This window comes from Phocoena phocoena, chromosome 12 (genome assembly GCF_963924675.1).
Source record: "Phocoena phocoena chromosome 12, mPhoPho1.1, whole genome shotgun sequence".
Classification (NCBI taxonomy): domain Eukaryota; kingdom Metazoa; phylum Chordata; class Mammalia; order Artiodactyla; family Phocoenidae; genus Phocoena; species Phocoena phocoena.
The window spans coordinates 38,310,685-38,324,138 of record NC_089230.1 but is presented as its reverse complement, the minus strand read 5'-3'; the positions used below and the strand labels follow the sequence as shown (position 1 = coordinate 38,324,138).

The 13,454-nt window shown below is 36.5% G+C and overlaps 1 protein-coding gene across 1 annotated transcript in view; it reads right to left on the bottom strand.

The window, feature by feature from the left end:
- Nucleotides 1–11,177: 11,177 nt before the first annotated feature.
- TRDN (triadin) overlaps nucleotides 11,178–13,454 on the bottom strand; it is a 372,809-nt gene continuing 370,532 nt past the window's right edge. The window contains exon 39 of the mRNA XM_065888711.1: nucleotides 11,178–11,317. Coding sequence (XP_065744783.1) covers nucleotides 11,178–11,317 — 140 coding nt within the window. The remainder of the gene's footprint in view (nucleotides 11,318–13,454) is intronic.

The following is a 13,454-nucleotide window of genomic DNA, read 5'->3' as shown; positions in this document are numbered from 1 at the left end:
TTAGGACACTACAATCTGCATATATATGACTATATCTGCAAATCTTGATCAACGAGTAGAGGTCTCCAAAGTCAAACAGTAAGCCCTAGGTTGCGAGGTCAATGATGATTGATTTCAGATGTCAAGGTCTGAGGTGTAGGTAGGCTAAAAAGTATATCTGAGATCCCTTAGCTGGTCAGGCAGGGCTGAATAATAGTCACATGGATAAACGATTTTGCAAATCGTGGGCTTTTATTTTGACAGCGTGAAGGATATATGTGTTTGCTAATCACCTATGCAGATGTTGATCACTATCAATGGAAGAGAAGTTTATGTTAATTTGTTCAGAACTCTATTATGAATCTAGTAGAATTTCTCATACTCTGGAGATGAGATATACCTGCAAGTAAGAATTCTGTTAAGGAGTTTTTGAGACAAAGTAATCAAAACCAGGCTGATACGATTCTTTCCTACCCACAGTTTTAGCAATAGATAGCTTAAACAGAATTGCCTTCATTCAAAGATAATCATCAGAGAGCAGATAATATAGGGATTTTACAAAAGTATTTTAAGAAAAATGGTACAAATGAACTTTAAAATCCAGAGTAAAAGGGACATGAGAAAACTTCTAGGAGGTATAGAAAAGTTATGAATCTTATTTGTAGTGGTGGTGACTTCAGGTGGGTGTACATCTGTCAAAGCCCACTTCCTACTTACACAGTGTCAAGGTCAGTCAGTAGAAAGTGCTTAGCATTTTCTTATTTCCTGAGCTCACAACGCTGGGCATATGCAATGAGGTAGCTGATATTGGAAACTTACTCTTGAGGAAACTAACATGTATAATGAAGAAGTTACTTGCCCATTGCCACACAGCTATAAGCTTGTAAGAGACAGATCTGGGATTCAAAGCCAGCCTCTATAACAATGGTGAGTACCTCCTATATATGACACACAATCACCCTGTAGTTCTTAAAGGACACATTAAAACTAGCAACTGTCTGAACTCCCTGAGGAAAGAGACAATCTAAGCCTTGATCATATGTATTTTGTGCTATATTATCACAAAAATACTTATACAGTTATTATTTTCTCTGACATTACACTTGAGAACTCCTGTGTGGATTAATTCTTGGTTTTATATCTAGGGTCTTGAGTTGTTTGGAAATTTAAAAATAAATAACTTTTCTCAGTAGGTTTTCTAGAAGCCTGGGGGTCATATGTAATAAATTCATCATTTCTAGAGCCATCAGTGCCTGGTCATTCTCTGCTAAAATATTTGCAGCTCAGACATAGAAAACAAACTAATAGTTACCAAAGGGGAAAGGTGGGAGGGGAATAAACGGGAAGTTTGAGAATGACATATACACATTACTATATTTAAAATAAATAAACCAATAGGACGTACTGTACAGCACAGGGAGCTCTGCTCAGTATTCTGTATTAAACTAAATGGGAAAAGAACTTGAAAAAGAATAGATACATGTATATGTATAAGTGAATCACTTTGCTGTACACCTGAAACTAATACAGCATTGTTAATCAACTATACCCCAAAATAAAATAAAAATTAGAAAAAGAGAAGGCTCCAAAAAGACAAAAATAATAAAAAAAAGAATACTTATCTTCCAAATGTTGACGTAACATTTCCTGATTTTGGAGTGAGTTTCAGCGGAACTTGAAGTTTCATCACAAGTGGGTTATTAGATAGGCATGGCATCATGCTCATACTCACTCTACTGCAAAATAGTGCTTGACTGAGGGCTCCTATCTGAAAGATTATTTAAGAAAAATGCACAATTGTGACCAATAAAAAAACACTACAGTGGTCCTTGTCTTAAAGTTTAAAATAAAGAACATATCATTTAATTATTTAACAGAAGGGAACAGTAAATGTAACAGAAGAAACTGAAGAAATTTTATTTATTTGGCTGCCTGGTGCAGCATGTGGGATGCAGGATCTTAGTTCCCCGACCAGGTATTGAACCCCGGCAGTGAGAGCGCTGAGTCCTACCCACTGGACTTCCAGGGAATTCCCAGCAGTGAACATCTTAAACACAGTATAAATAATTGGTTTTAATAACAAATTTTATAAAATATAGCAAATCTTTAATCATACTCATATCGTTAATATTACTGTGGAAAGTAAAATTAGGTAGATCACTTGATTTTCATTTTGCTAGCTATATGCTATCAAAAATCACATCACGGGGCTTCCCAGGTGGCGCAGTGGTTGAGACTCCGCCTGCTGATGCAGGGGACACGGCTTCGTGCCCCGGTCCGGGAAGATCCACATGCCGCGGAGCAACTAGGCCGGTGAGCCATGGCCGCTGAGCCTGCACGTCTGGAGCCTGTGCTCCAAAACAGGAGAGGCCACAACAGTGAGAGGCCCGCGCACCGCAAAAAAAAAAAAAAAAAAAAAATTCACATCACATTTCAGTTCTGCTTGGAACAAGCTTGTGATCTTAGGCAAATCAATAAACTGTTCTGAACTTTATCCTGTTTGTCAAATTACTGGTTTATCTCTTCAAACCCAAAGTTTCTATACTCACAATATTTTTCTCTAGGCATTTAAAGCTATTCATAACTACTTTATTGTTTTTCAAATCAATATTATTTTATAAGTAAGAAATACAGAGACTTCCCTGGTGGCACAGTGGATAAGAGTCCAAGCTCCCAACGCAAGGGGCCCAGGTTCGATCCCTGGCCAGGGAACTAGATCCCACATGTATGGTGCTACTAAGAGCTCACATGCCACAACTAAGAAGCTGGTTAGCCGCAACTAAAGAGCCCTGCAGCCACAAATAAGGAGCCCACCTGCCACAACTAAGACTCAGCACAACCAAACAAATAAGTATTTATAAAAAAAGAAATGCATAATAAGCAAGTTTCTTAAACATACATTTTTTTACAATTTAAGGTAACCAATCATTTCTGAAAGACAAAGTTACTTGTTCCTGTCATTATCAAGTTAATGTTTCATTTACAAAACAATCTCCTCATTAACTATCAGCTAGTATCTTGATTCTTTTGATTATTAATTTAATTTCTAATATATTCTATTATTAATCTACTATGGAAATATTGTGATTATTTTAACCTAGTTTGAGTTTTACCCTCTTAGATACGTGAAAAGTATCTTTATATACCAAAAAATTGGCCTGGTAGTCAAAGAATAAAAATCTTTCACTCTGTTTCAAAATTATTATCTCTATTTCAAAAGGCTGCTCATTACTTGACTGAAGGTGGTACCACTGAAATTAAATTACAGAAAATGTAACTATGTTGTGGTCCCATTTTCTACTGCAGACATTCCATTTTATATAAAATATGCTATTTTTGGCCATTTTACACAAAATGTAAAGCACGATTTCTATATTATTTCTCAAAATGTGCTCTAAGCAATCATCACACTAAATATGCTTTATTTTTACTCTGTTTTAGCATAATGTTGTAGGAGAAAGTAATAGGAAATAACCAATGAGACAAATAACATTTACCAATTCCCACTCAACAGATGAAAAAATACTCTGTAATTGGATTTATAATTGCAAATTTCAGTAAGATGGGTATTAACAACATGGATTTAAGTCATTTTCAGCCTTTTCATTTTGAAGAGCTTTAGCAGAGGTAAGCAGTCTAGCTAAGTCATTTTAGGCATATATGTGATAAGTTCTTTCCTCACTAGACAAGGGGTTAGTTACAAGCTCTAATGGGACTGAATAAAATGAAATGTGAATGGGATTTATCATCAATTTCAAGCAAAGATTCCTTTGAACTAAGAAGAACTAAAGACTGCTTTACATCAAAGATGCAGTTTTAAAGCTGAGGGTGTTAATGATGTGAATCATGACCTTTTGATTTCTTTAAAATATTTTTATATGACTCATAATGAGATTAAAAGTGGGCATTATTTCCAGATATTTGAAATGTAGGCACCAGACTTTTGTTACTCAAAATGACCCATTGAAAACTCTTTGCCTAACCATCCTCAGAATTGAAGAAAGTAACAGTTACAAATTAAAATTTCTTCATCTCTCAAAAAAGTTTGCTTAATTTCCTCATCCACACCAAATGAAACTTAACTTGAAAAGAAACAAATGATTATTAATTATAAAAGCCTGTGCAGGGGCTTCCCTGGTGGTGCAGTGGTTGAGAGTCCGCCAGCTGATGCACGGGACATGGGTTCGTGCCCCGGTCTGGGAAGATCTCACATGCCACGGAGCGGCTGCGCCCGTGAGCCACGGCCGCTGAGCCTGCGCGTCCGGAGCCTGTACTCCGCAACGGGAGAGGCCACAACAGTGACAGGCCCGTGTACCGCAAAAAAAAACAAAAACAAAAACAAAACTCTGTGCATTATATTTCAGTCATCAAAAAACTTAACACTATTCTGGCATTAGCAATAGAGTACTGCCATTTAGAACTGTCAATTTAATTCAATTTATTTTCTAGTTTCAAAAATAATTTTATTTTCTTTAAATGAATGTTATTCTGGTTCTAATAGAAACATGGTGTATGCTGAGTTCCAAATCTTGACACTTCATGGAAACTACATGGAACAACTACAAAAACAAAATAAATGAACAAACTAAAAAGGTCCAAAATCTTGTATCTTCAGCAAAACGTGGAAACAAAGAAAATATGAAAACTCAAAACTAGATCTATGTGAAGCCAGAGGTATTCCTTTAAAAAAAAAGACAAAAATCTACTTAACAAAAGTCCACAAAATTTAAGCAAGTTTTATATAAAAGAGGATTTCCAAATGATCAATAAATATATTAAAAGTTCTCAACATCATTGGTCATCAGGGAAATCCAACTTACAAGAGTAATGGTGTTTGACTACATACCCACTAGAAGTTAAAATGAACAAAATGACAATAGGAAGTATAAGCAAGGATTGAGGCAGCTGGAAATTTCATACTCTGTTGTTGGAGTGCAAACTGTTACAACCAGTTAGAAAACTGTTTGGAATTATCTACTAAAAATGAACATTCACATACTCTGTAAGTCAACAATTCACCTCTGAGCTATAACACCCCCCCGACCCATGTACATATGTATGCAATATAAGAAACTAACAAGAATATTTATAGCAGTGCTACTACACTGGACAGAAACTGAAGATGTCCAAATACCCACCCACAATAGAATGTATAAATAAATTCTTTGGTATATACATACGTGAATACTATAAAACAATGAAAATGAATAAACTGCTTCTTTAGAATGTAAACAATATGAATGAGTCTAACCTGTGTAATGATAATTACATAGAATAGAAACTGGATATAAAGATGAATAATTTATGATTTCATTTATATGAAGGTCAAAACAGTCAAGACATTTCTTTGATGATAAAGTCAGAATAGTGGTTATCCAGGGGATATTAACTTGATGAGATATGAATGAGGCTTCTGCGGCACTGTTAAGGTTCTGTATCTTGACCTAAGTGGTGGTTTAATACATGCCTCCAGCTCTCCACTCAAGATGTGCGCATAAAATACATCTATCTATCTATACCTGTCTATATTAATAAGGAAGCTCTGTATATACTGACATAAACAAATAACTGAAGATACATTAGATGAAGAAAGGAAGGTACAGAACAATGTTTATGATATGTACCGTTTGTGAAAGAGAAGTATCAAAATGAGAACATGTATTAGTTTACCTTTGTATTTTCATAGGATGAATACACAAGAATCTGTCAATGTGATTAGCTGTGGGAAGTAAAGGAGTGGATGGGAAACTGAAGCAACAAGGATGGGGAGAGATGATACTTTCGATGTATACCTTTAATACCATTTTGACTTTGAGCAACATTAATGTATTCCCAATTTTAAAAATATTTTTTCATGCGTAGATGTTCCAAAGATGAAAAAATTGAATTGTTTGCTACATTTGTCCCTCAAAATTGCTGGAATTCACAGCTGTCTTGTCTCTTCTATAAAATAGTGCCTCCTTTTTAAAGAATGTACTTTCCTTTCAGATCATCCCAACTCTGTCCATGATGGCATCAAATATATACAAATATACAAATGATTTGCCATTGAATTCTGAATATGAGAAGGAGAGAGAGAGTTCTTCTCTAAGCCAAGACGTATGTTACTTGTTTCAAGATGCAGTCGTATTTATTTTGACACTGCCTTCACTAACTTACATTGCTGAAACACCTTCAGACCTTCTAACAAATGATCAATTCTGTGGCAGTGTCTAGGGTACAAGAGTCAATTGGTGTTCTGTCTCAGCTTTACATTCAGAGCACTACCTTTTCACAGATATCTTACAAGCTCCGTGGGTTCTGACTCAATGGTTTGAAGGATATTCTGCTGCCACTGATTTATAGCAGCTCCATGAAAAGAACACAAAACAGTGAATTTTTTTAAAGCAAACATTTTTTTGCCAGTGGTGATGTTCCCATTTTTGTGTTTGGCTCATGCTGGTCTGGCTTTCATTTGCTGCTTTAGCTCATGACACTTAGCAATGCTAGGTCTCCAGTTCAGAGCATAGCTGGACCATTTAATAACAAAACCAGAAGGAGTTTGAAAGGTCTTACCAATATTACTTTCCAAGGTACTTTCCTGTAACTTTCCTCACCAAAGATGAATGACCTTGTGTGGCAGGAACATTTGTTTTCGTCTCGAGATGAAGAGCTGAGGAACAGAGGAGATGAATGACCAGCGTTACTCTAGAATTAGAATCTGACCTCAAGTTTGAGGACCCTTAGGCCACAGGGCTCTCTACCACAGCAGACTTGTTCTGAAAACACATCTGACCTGGAAACTCTACTCAGAGAGATCCTGAGGGATCCTTCCTACTCAGACGGATCCCAACCTCTTATTAACTTATTTAAGAGAGCTTTGGATGTAATGGGGAAAAAAAGTAAAATGCCCTAATGCAAGCAGTTAGTTCTTGCTAAAATTTCAACATGGAGAATTGACTCAGAAATTGATGATCTTGAAGAGGGCACATGGCCTGGAAGTGAACATGGCTGTGTGAGAAACCAATATTTTTTTTTGCTATTACCACTTTATTAACGTGCACTTCTTCTGAAATTTGTATGACTCATTATTAATATGCACTAATTCATCATTTATTTTGAGCTTTCCTTTAGAGTCTAAATGTGTTTTTGTTAGCATCTGTTTTTCTTACTTATTTTGTTAACCTGCATCTTTGGATGCATTGAGATTAATTTAAAGAGAGTTGTTTTCTTTTTATTTGGGGTCTTTCAGTGACTTTTGACTTTTTTACAGTTAAACTGTGTGGAAAAATAAAACTATTTTTATACACACAGGGAAGCATCCACAGGAATTTCTAAATGTTTTATGGTCATACATGATTATTGAAGGGGAACAGGTACAGGGTAGCAGCAGTATTGGCCTGAAAGGAGTAGGGCAAAGAGTGCTGTCTGAGAGCCTGTTCCTGGAAAATTGTGCTGTTTCCACATCTTAATGAGTGTGTAAATTACATAGGAAGTTGATGATGGTGGAGACTTATATGGAGTCACACCGGGTGGGTTATATGCAGCGGATTAGAAAACAGAAGATTCCGGTTCTCAATCTAGTTCTGTTACTAGTTAGCAATCCCTTTGGCACGTCACCTAACATCTTTGAGATTCAGTTTATCTCTAAAGCAAATGAATGAAACTTAAGGTCCTTTTAGGCTCTCACGTAGAAAAAAGTAAGTCTTTGCACACAGGATTACATTTCTAACACCGATTATAATTTAAAAATAAATTTTGAGATGCTGGATAAAGTAGCCAAGATTTGTAATAGCACCCTGAGTACAAAGTTAAAGGCATTTGGAAGCCAGCAGACTAATATTCTAGGCCTGGCTTTGACGCAGTTGGTGACTGGGCAAATTTATGCATTTCTATAGGGACTAGGTTTGTTTTCTGTACTGCCAGTTGGGCTAGATCGTCTCTGAGTTTTCAATCAGCAATAATATTGGCTATTCCCTCTGATTTTTCCAGTAAAATAACTCAAAGAAATAATATGAGTCCCTCAATATACAGTTTTAGTTTCCACAATATTTCCATGAGGAGTTTTGAAAGAGATGTACCAGAAGGAAGCAATATACCAGCACTTTTCATGGGAATTATTTCGAAAAAGCTTTGCCCCATTATCAGGCTTTATGAAAACTAAATGTAAATTTAAAACCTTAGGTAGTTATTTATTTTCTATAGACCTTCATCTATTAATAAGAGGTAAAGTGTGGGGCAGAGTAAAGAGTTGGGATGGGTAGCTCATACCAATTAGACAAAATGAAGAACTGAAATAGTTATTAACTACTTACATGTTCATGACCAATATGACATGAATTATAGGTGAACTACTAAAGACAATGACTTTTAACCAACCATTTATCTTTTCCTTTTAAAATGTAAAGCACAAACATGAAAGGACTAGAAATACTTTATTTGATGGACTCGTACGAACAGATGAGTTTAGTTAATATTTTTCATGTACTCTTATCATTGTAACTTTAAGCAGATAAACCTTAACAATTATTATTAATATCGTTAACATCATAATTCATTTGTCTAATTCTAATTACAAGAAATTGTCATATTTTACTTTTTTATCAAATAGTTTTCATAATGAGCGTGAAAGAAACAATAAAATAATATAGAAATGCACTCAGAGGGAAAAGTAGTGCCACATCCAAAAGTATTATTTCAGAAAATGTTTTTTATGTCATATCTATATTAAGATATTTTGTCAGTCTCCACAGTACATCTGTGAGGTATAAGGTTGTTTGTCCTGAAATCCCTATTTTACATACAGGGAAACAAGCGTAGTATGTTTAGCAAATTTTCCAAGGCCACATATTGTGTCAGGATAGCGCTGGGAAAAGAATTTCCCTCTGATATTTTTCTTACACAGTCCAGTGCCTAACACAGTGCCCTAGAAAGAGTAAATGCTCAATAGTCACTGAAGGAAAAGAATGAAACCATTCTTCTCTATGAAATTGAGAAAACTATCATATTTGCTCTCTATTCCTTTAGTCATTAAACTGGACAAGCTGGGGCAGCAGTTGAGCAATAAACTTCATCCACTGTCCTTTCCACAAGTTTTCATTATTACATGAAGAGGCTTTACAAGATGGTACCGTCTGGTCAGTACTGAAGTTACACACTTCTAGGCACCCCACGTAAGGAGTGTCATTAATCTTGGTTCATTGTACCATTGGCTTTTGTGGTGTAAGTTAGGTCCACCAGCCTGTGGCCAAGATCAACTTTTCACAAAAGTCACTGAAAATTCATTATTAATAATTAACATGTTACTGATGTCCTACCCTAATGATATTCTAGTAAAACAGAGTTCTACATCTTGGAGCTAAAAAACTTAGTTGCAGTCCTTGAAAATAAATGACTTGGCTAGTGTCGGCTCTGTCTACTTCAGACTTCGCTGAAGATAATTATAAAGCCAGAAAGAATAACTCAATTTATTTCCTGAGTTAATGTGTCATAAGTTGAATTGCAACTGTAAACATGATAAAGGTCACAGTGGCATGACTTCTACTTTTATTTATTTAATTATTTTGGCCATGCCACACAGCATGAGGGATCATAGTTCCCCGACCAGGGATGGAACCCTTCCCCCCTGCAGTGGAAGTACAGAGTCGTAACCGCTGGACCACCAGGGAATTCCCTGGCATGACTTTTAGAGTTGATAGAAAAATGTGGTAATAAACAAAAGTGTTGATATCACTGGGAGATAAAAGGATGGCAAAACTATAGTAGTTATTCCCAATGATGCATCATCAAAATAAGTTAAAGATTGTCATTCATTTCATTGACACTGGTAACCAATTACTTAAAAAATAAGTAAGACATCTCGTGAAGCACTTATGGTTAAAACGTATTCCTTCACCTCTAATGACATTCATATTTTTCTCTTTTGAGAAATAAAACCTGTTTAACTCCATAGAATGATCCTATTAAAATGAAATGAAAATAATCTTGTATCTGTCACCCCAATTTAGTGATTGATCTAAAATTTCACCCAGGTGACATTTTCATTAGGGCACAGTCTGGAGAAATCTGACAATTCTACGTCTCATTTGCTTATACTTAAACAAATGATTCACCAGACTTGCCTAATTGGATGGTGTATTTCCACTGGAGTGAATGTCCTAATAGTAATTCAAGACAAATCTTAGAGATAAGATTCATCAAACATTTCTACTCCATCTTATCATGTCTAAAGGTCAGAGATATTTTGAGCTCTAAAAGAGCATCATAAGGAACTTAAAGCATTCTTTGGTGCAACTGTTACTCATTTTTAGAGCATAGTCACAACTAAAATAGAGATAGACAGAAATCAAATCAAACTATTAAACATCTAAAAAAAAACGGTTTTGAAGAACCTAGGGGCAGGACAGGAATAAAGACGCAGACGTAGAGAATGGACTTGAGGACACGGGGAGGGGGCAGGGTAAGCTGGGATGAAGTGAGAGAGTGGCATGGACATATATACACTACCAAATGTAAAACAGATAGCTAGTGGGAAGCAGCCGCATAGCACAGGGAGATCAGCCCGGTGCTTTGTGACCACCTAGAGGGGTGGGATAGGGAGGGTGGGAGGGAGGCTCAAGAGGGAGGGGATATGGGGATATATGTATATGTACAGCTGATTCACTTTGTTATACAGCAGAAACTAACACACCATTGTAAAGCAACTGTAATCCAATAAAGATGTTAAAACAAACTATTAAACATCAGCTTACTGGGTAAATTGAGTTTAGACACCTACATGATGCAAAAGAGCAGCCTTTGTATGAGCTCCTACACCCTTTAAACTTGAAGCATAGTCCGTGTTTTCACTTCAAAGTAAATATCTAACTGAAGCCAGAAATTTCATTTTGTCATTGTGTCAATTATGTTTAAAAGACCATTATTAAGTAAAATTTAACCTAATTTGTGAACAACCCTACAGCGAGTGGAAATAGAAAAATGTAAGTACCCACACCCAGCAACAAACAAATGACAGATTCTTGAGCGCCAGACCCTCCAACTTGTCTACTTGTCATTCAATCCCTTTACTCATTCTTTCTTTCTACACCAGGCAGGAGAGTAAAATATTTTCAGAGAAATTCCCTGGACTATATGATTTCAATTGCACGTGCCACTCTGGACAAACAGAAGATCCTATTTTCAAAGTCTTAAAGCACTTGTAAGGGCTGTGTATATGTGTCTTATTGTCCTTGTTGCTTCTGTTCTGGAGAACTTGGTTGGCCAGAGCTCTCTGCAGGGCGGTGTGCAGGAGTGACAGGAAACTGAAATCCATAGCCATTGTATCCATCCAAGTAGACACATTGGAAGAAGCTGATGGGGCCTAAAGAATAGAGGATGATGATTTATTAAAACAAGTAGAATGTGATTAGGAACAGAGGTAAAACACTGTGAGGCAGTCTAATACAATACATATGGACATGGGTTCTCCAGCCAGATAGCCTTGGCAACAACCAGCAAGTTCCTCACATGTAAAATCAAGACAACAACAAAAAACCTCATAGAAATATTGTGGAAATTAAATAAGTTCATATATGTGAACCACTTGAAATCCTTCCTGGCACATAATAAGCCATTATTAAAATGATAATTAAAAAAGCCTGGCATAGAAAGTCAAAGTGTTTAGCTTATAGGAATCTAGATGTGCACAGTATTTGGAAAAACTGGTATGTACTAACAGGTTTCAAAACATGAGCTTATCAATATGCAAAGTAACCAACTGTGTGTGTGTGTGTGTGTGTGCGTGTGTGCGTGTGTGCGTGCGTGTGTTAACAACACCACAGAGAGCCTTGTGATTCGTAAAGTCTTGAGGTTTTCCACTTGCCCTTACTCTGGAGGCAAGCGCTCTCCTGAGATGGCACAACTACTCTCTACGGCAGTGCCTCCAGGTAGCAGCTCTGTTATCAGAGTAGAAAACAACACAGGAAAGGAGTTAAAGCCCAGCGAGGCAGTGTGCGCATTGGATACGGCATGAGCTCTGGGCCCAGTGAGCCAAGGCTCCCAGGTAGCAGTTTTGTTAAGAGATGGTGAGTTTAGCCCCTCCTCACCATGATGGACCCCTACTGACTCTTCAGTGTGGTCCATCGTATCCATTTGCATTCTGTCAACCAACCACAGACTTCTTGCACATGGCCAGGAAAGAGAATGACAATTGCAGCTAGCAGTATGTGGGATACAGGGGTGAGGGGCATGCTGGCCAAATCCATGTGAGCCTAAAGGTTTACGAAGTAGAATAAAGCAAAGGGTGTGTAGAAAGAAGCCAAGGAAAGCAACAAGAGATTATTCTGATTTCATCATCCATGATGTCAGCTGACTTTAATCATTGGGTTTTCAGTGATGAAAAGTTTGGAGAAATCTTGAGGTTAGTCCTTCTCCTTTCCACTCTATCTCATCCAGTATTGTTTTCTATTTTGTTCTAGCCTCAGACAGAGGCAGGAACACAACCCCCCTCACCCCTGGATGTTGGACGGTTACACAGAAGGATGGCAGAAAACGGCAGCACCAGTACTAAAAGGAGAAGAGTCCATCAACAACAGGCTACTTTCCAGTTGAACCTTCTGATCCGTAGGCACTGTTCTGACATTTATTTTATTGATGTCAAATAGTTATTAGTGAAAAATACCATCATAGCTGCCTATTCTAGATCTTATATAAAAGGCTCATGAATATCAAACTACAGAACTGCTTCATGGTAAGATGAAAATAGAAAATATTGTTTTGCTACAAGTAAATCCCCAAATGAACTTAATGTACTTGATACCTTGGTACTTTTTAAATAAAATAATGGAATTATTTTATTTATTTACTTATTTTTAATTAAACCTTTTACTTTGAGATCATTGTAGAGTCGCATACAGTTGTAACAAATAATGCAGAGAGAGCCCACGTATCCTTCACCTAGTTTTCCCCAATGGTTAACGTCTTTTCAAAACTATACTATAATATCACAACCATGAAACTGACATTAATATAATCCACCTATCTCATTGTTTTAATACTTATTTATGAAATAAGAGATTTTGAGTGTTATGTGATAAAGCCACAATTTGTTATGAGTAGGTTAACAATTAGGAAAGCATTGCTATATAAATCAGAAACATGCCCAGATTGACTTTATGGATTTTGCAACCATATCTGAAAGTATTAAAACTGCTTATTTCTTTATATTCCACACAACCTGATTATATGAAGGGTTATAATGAGTATCCCTCTTATCTGTTGCAGAAGCCCCAGCATGTAAATGGTGCCTAGAACATAGTAGGCACTTAATATTTGTTCAATAATTCAAGTATTAATACAGAACAGGAGGCATTTTCTATTATAGAGGGCATTTTTCTAATTTCCTTCAGAAATACATCTAAGAAACATTGTAAAACCCAGGGAACATGACTGACATCATTTCCTCAGATAAATGTCTATTCTTTACTTTAAAAGCATTATGTGAAGCAAACTTAGGTTAC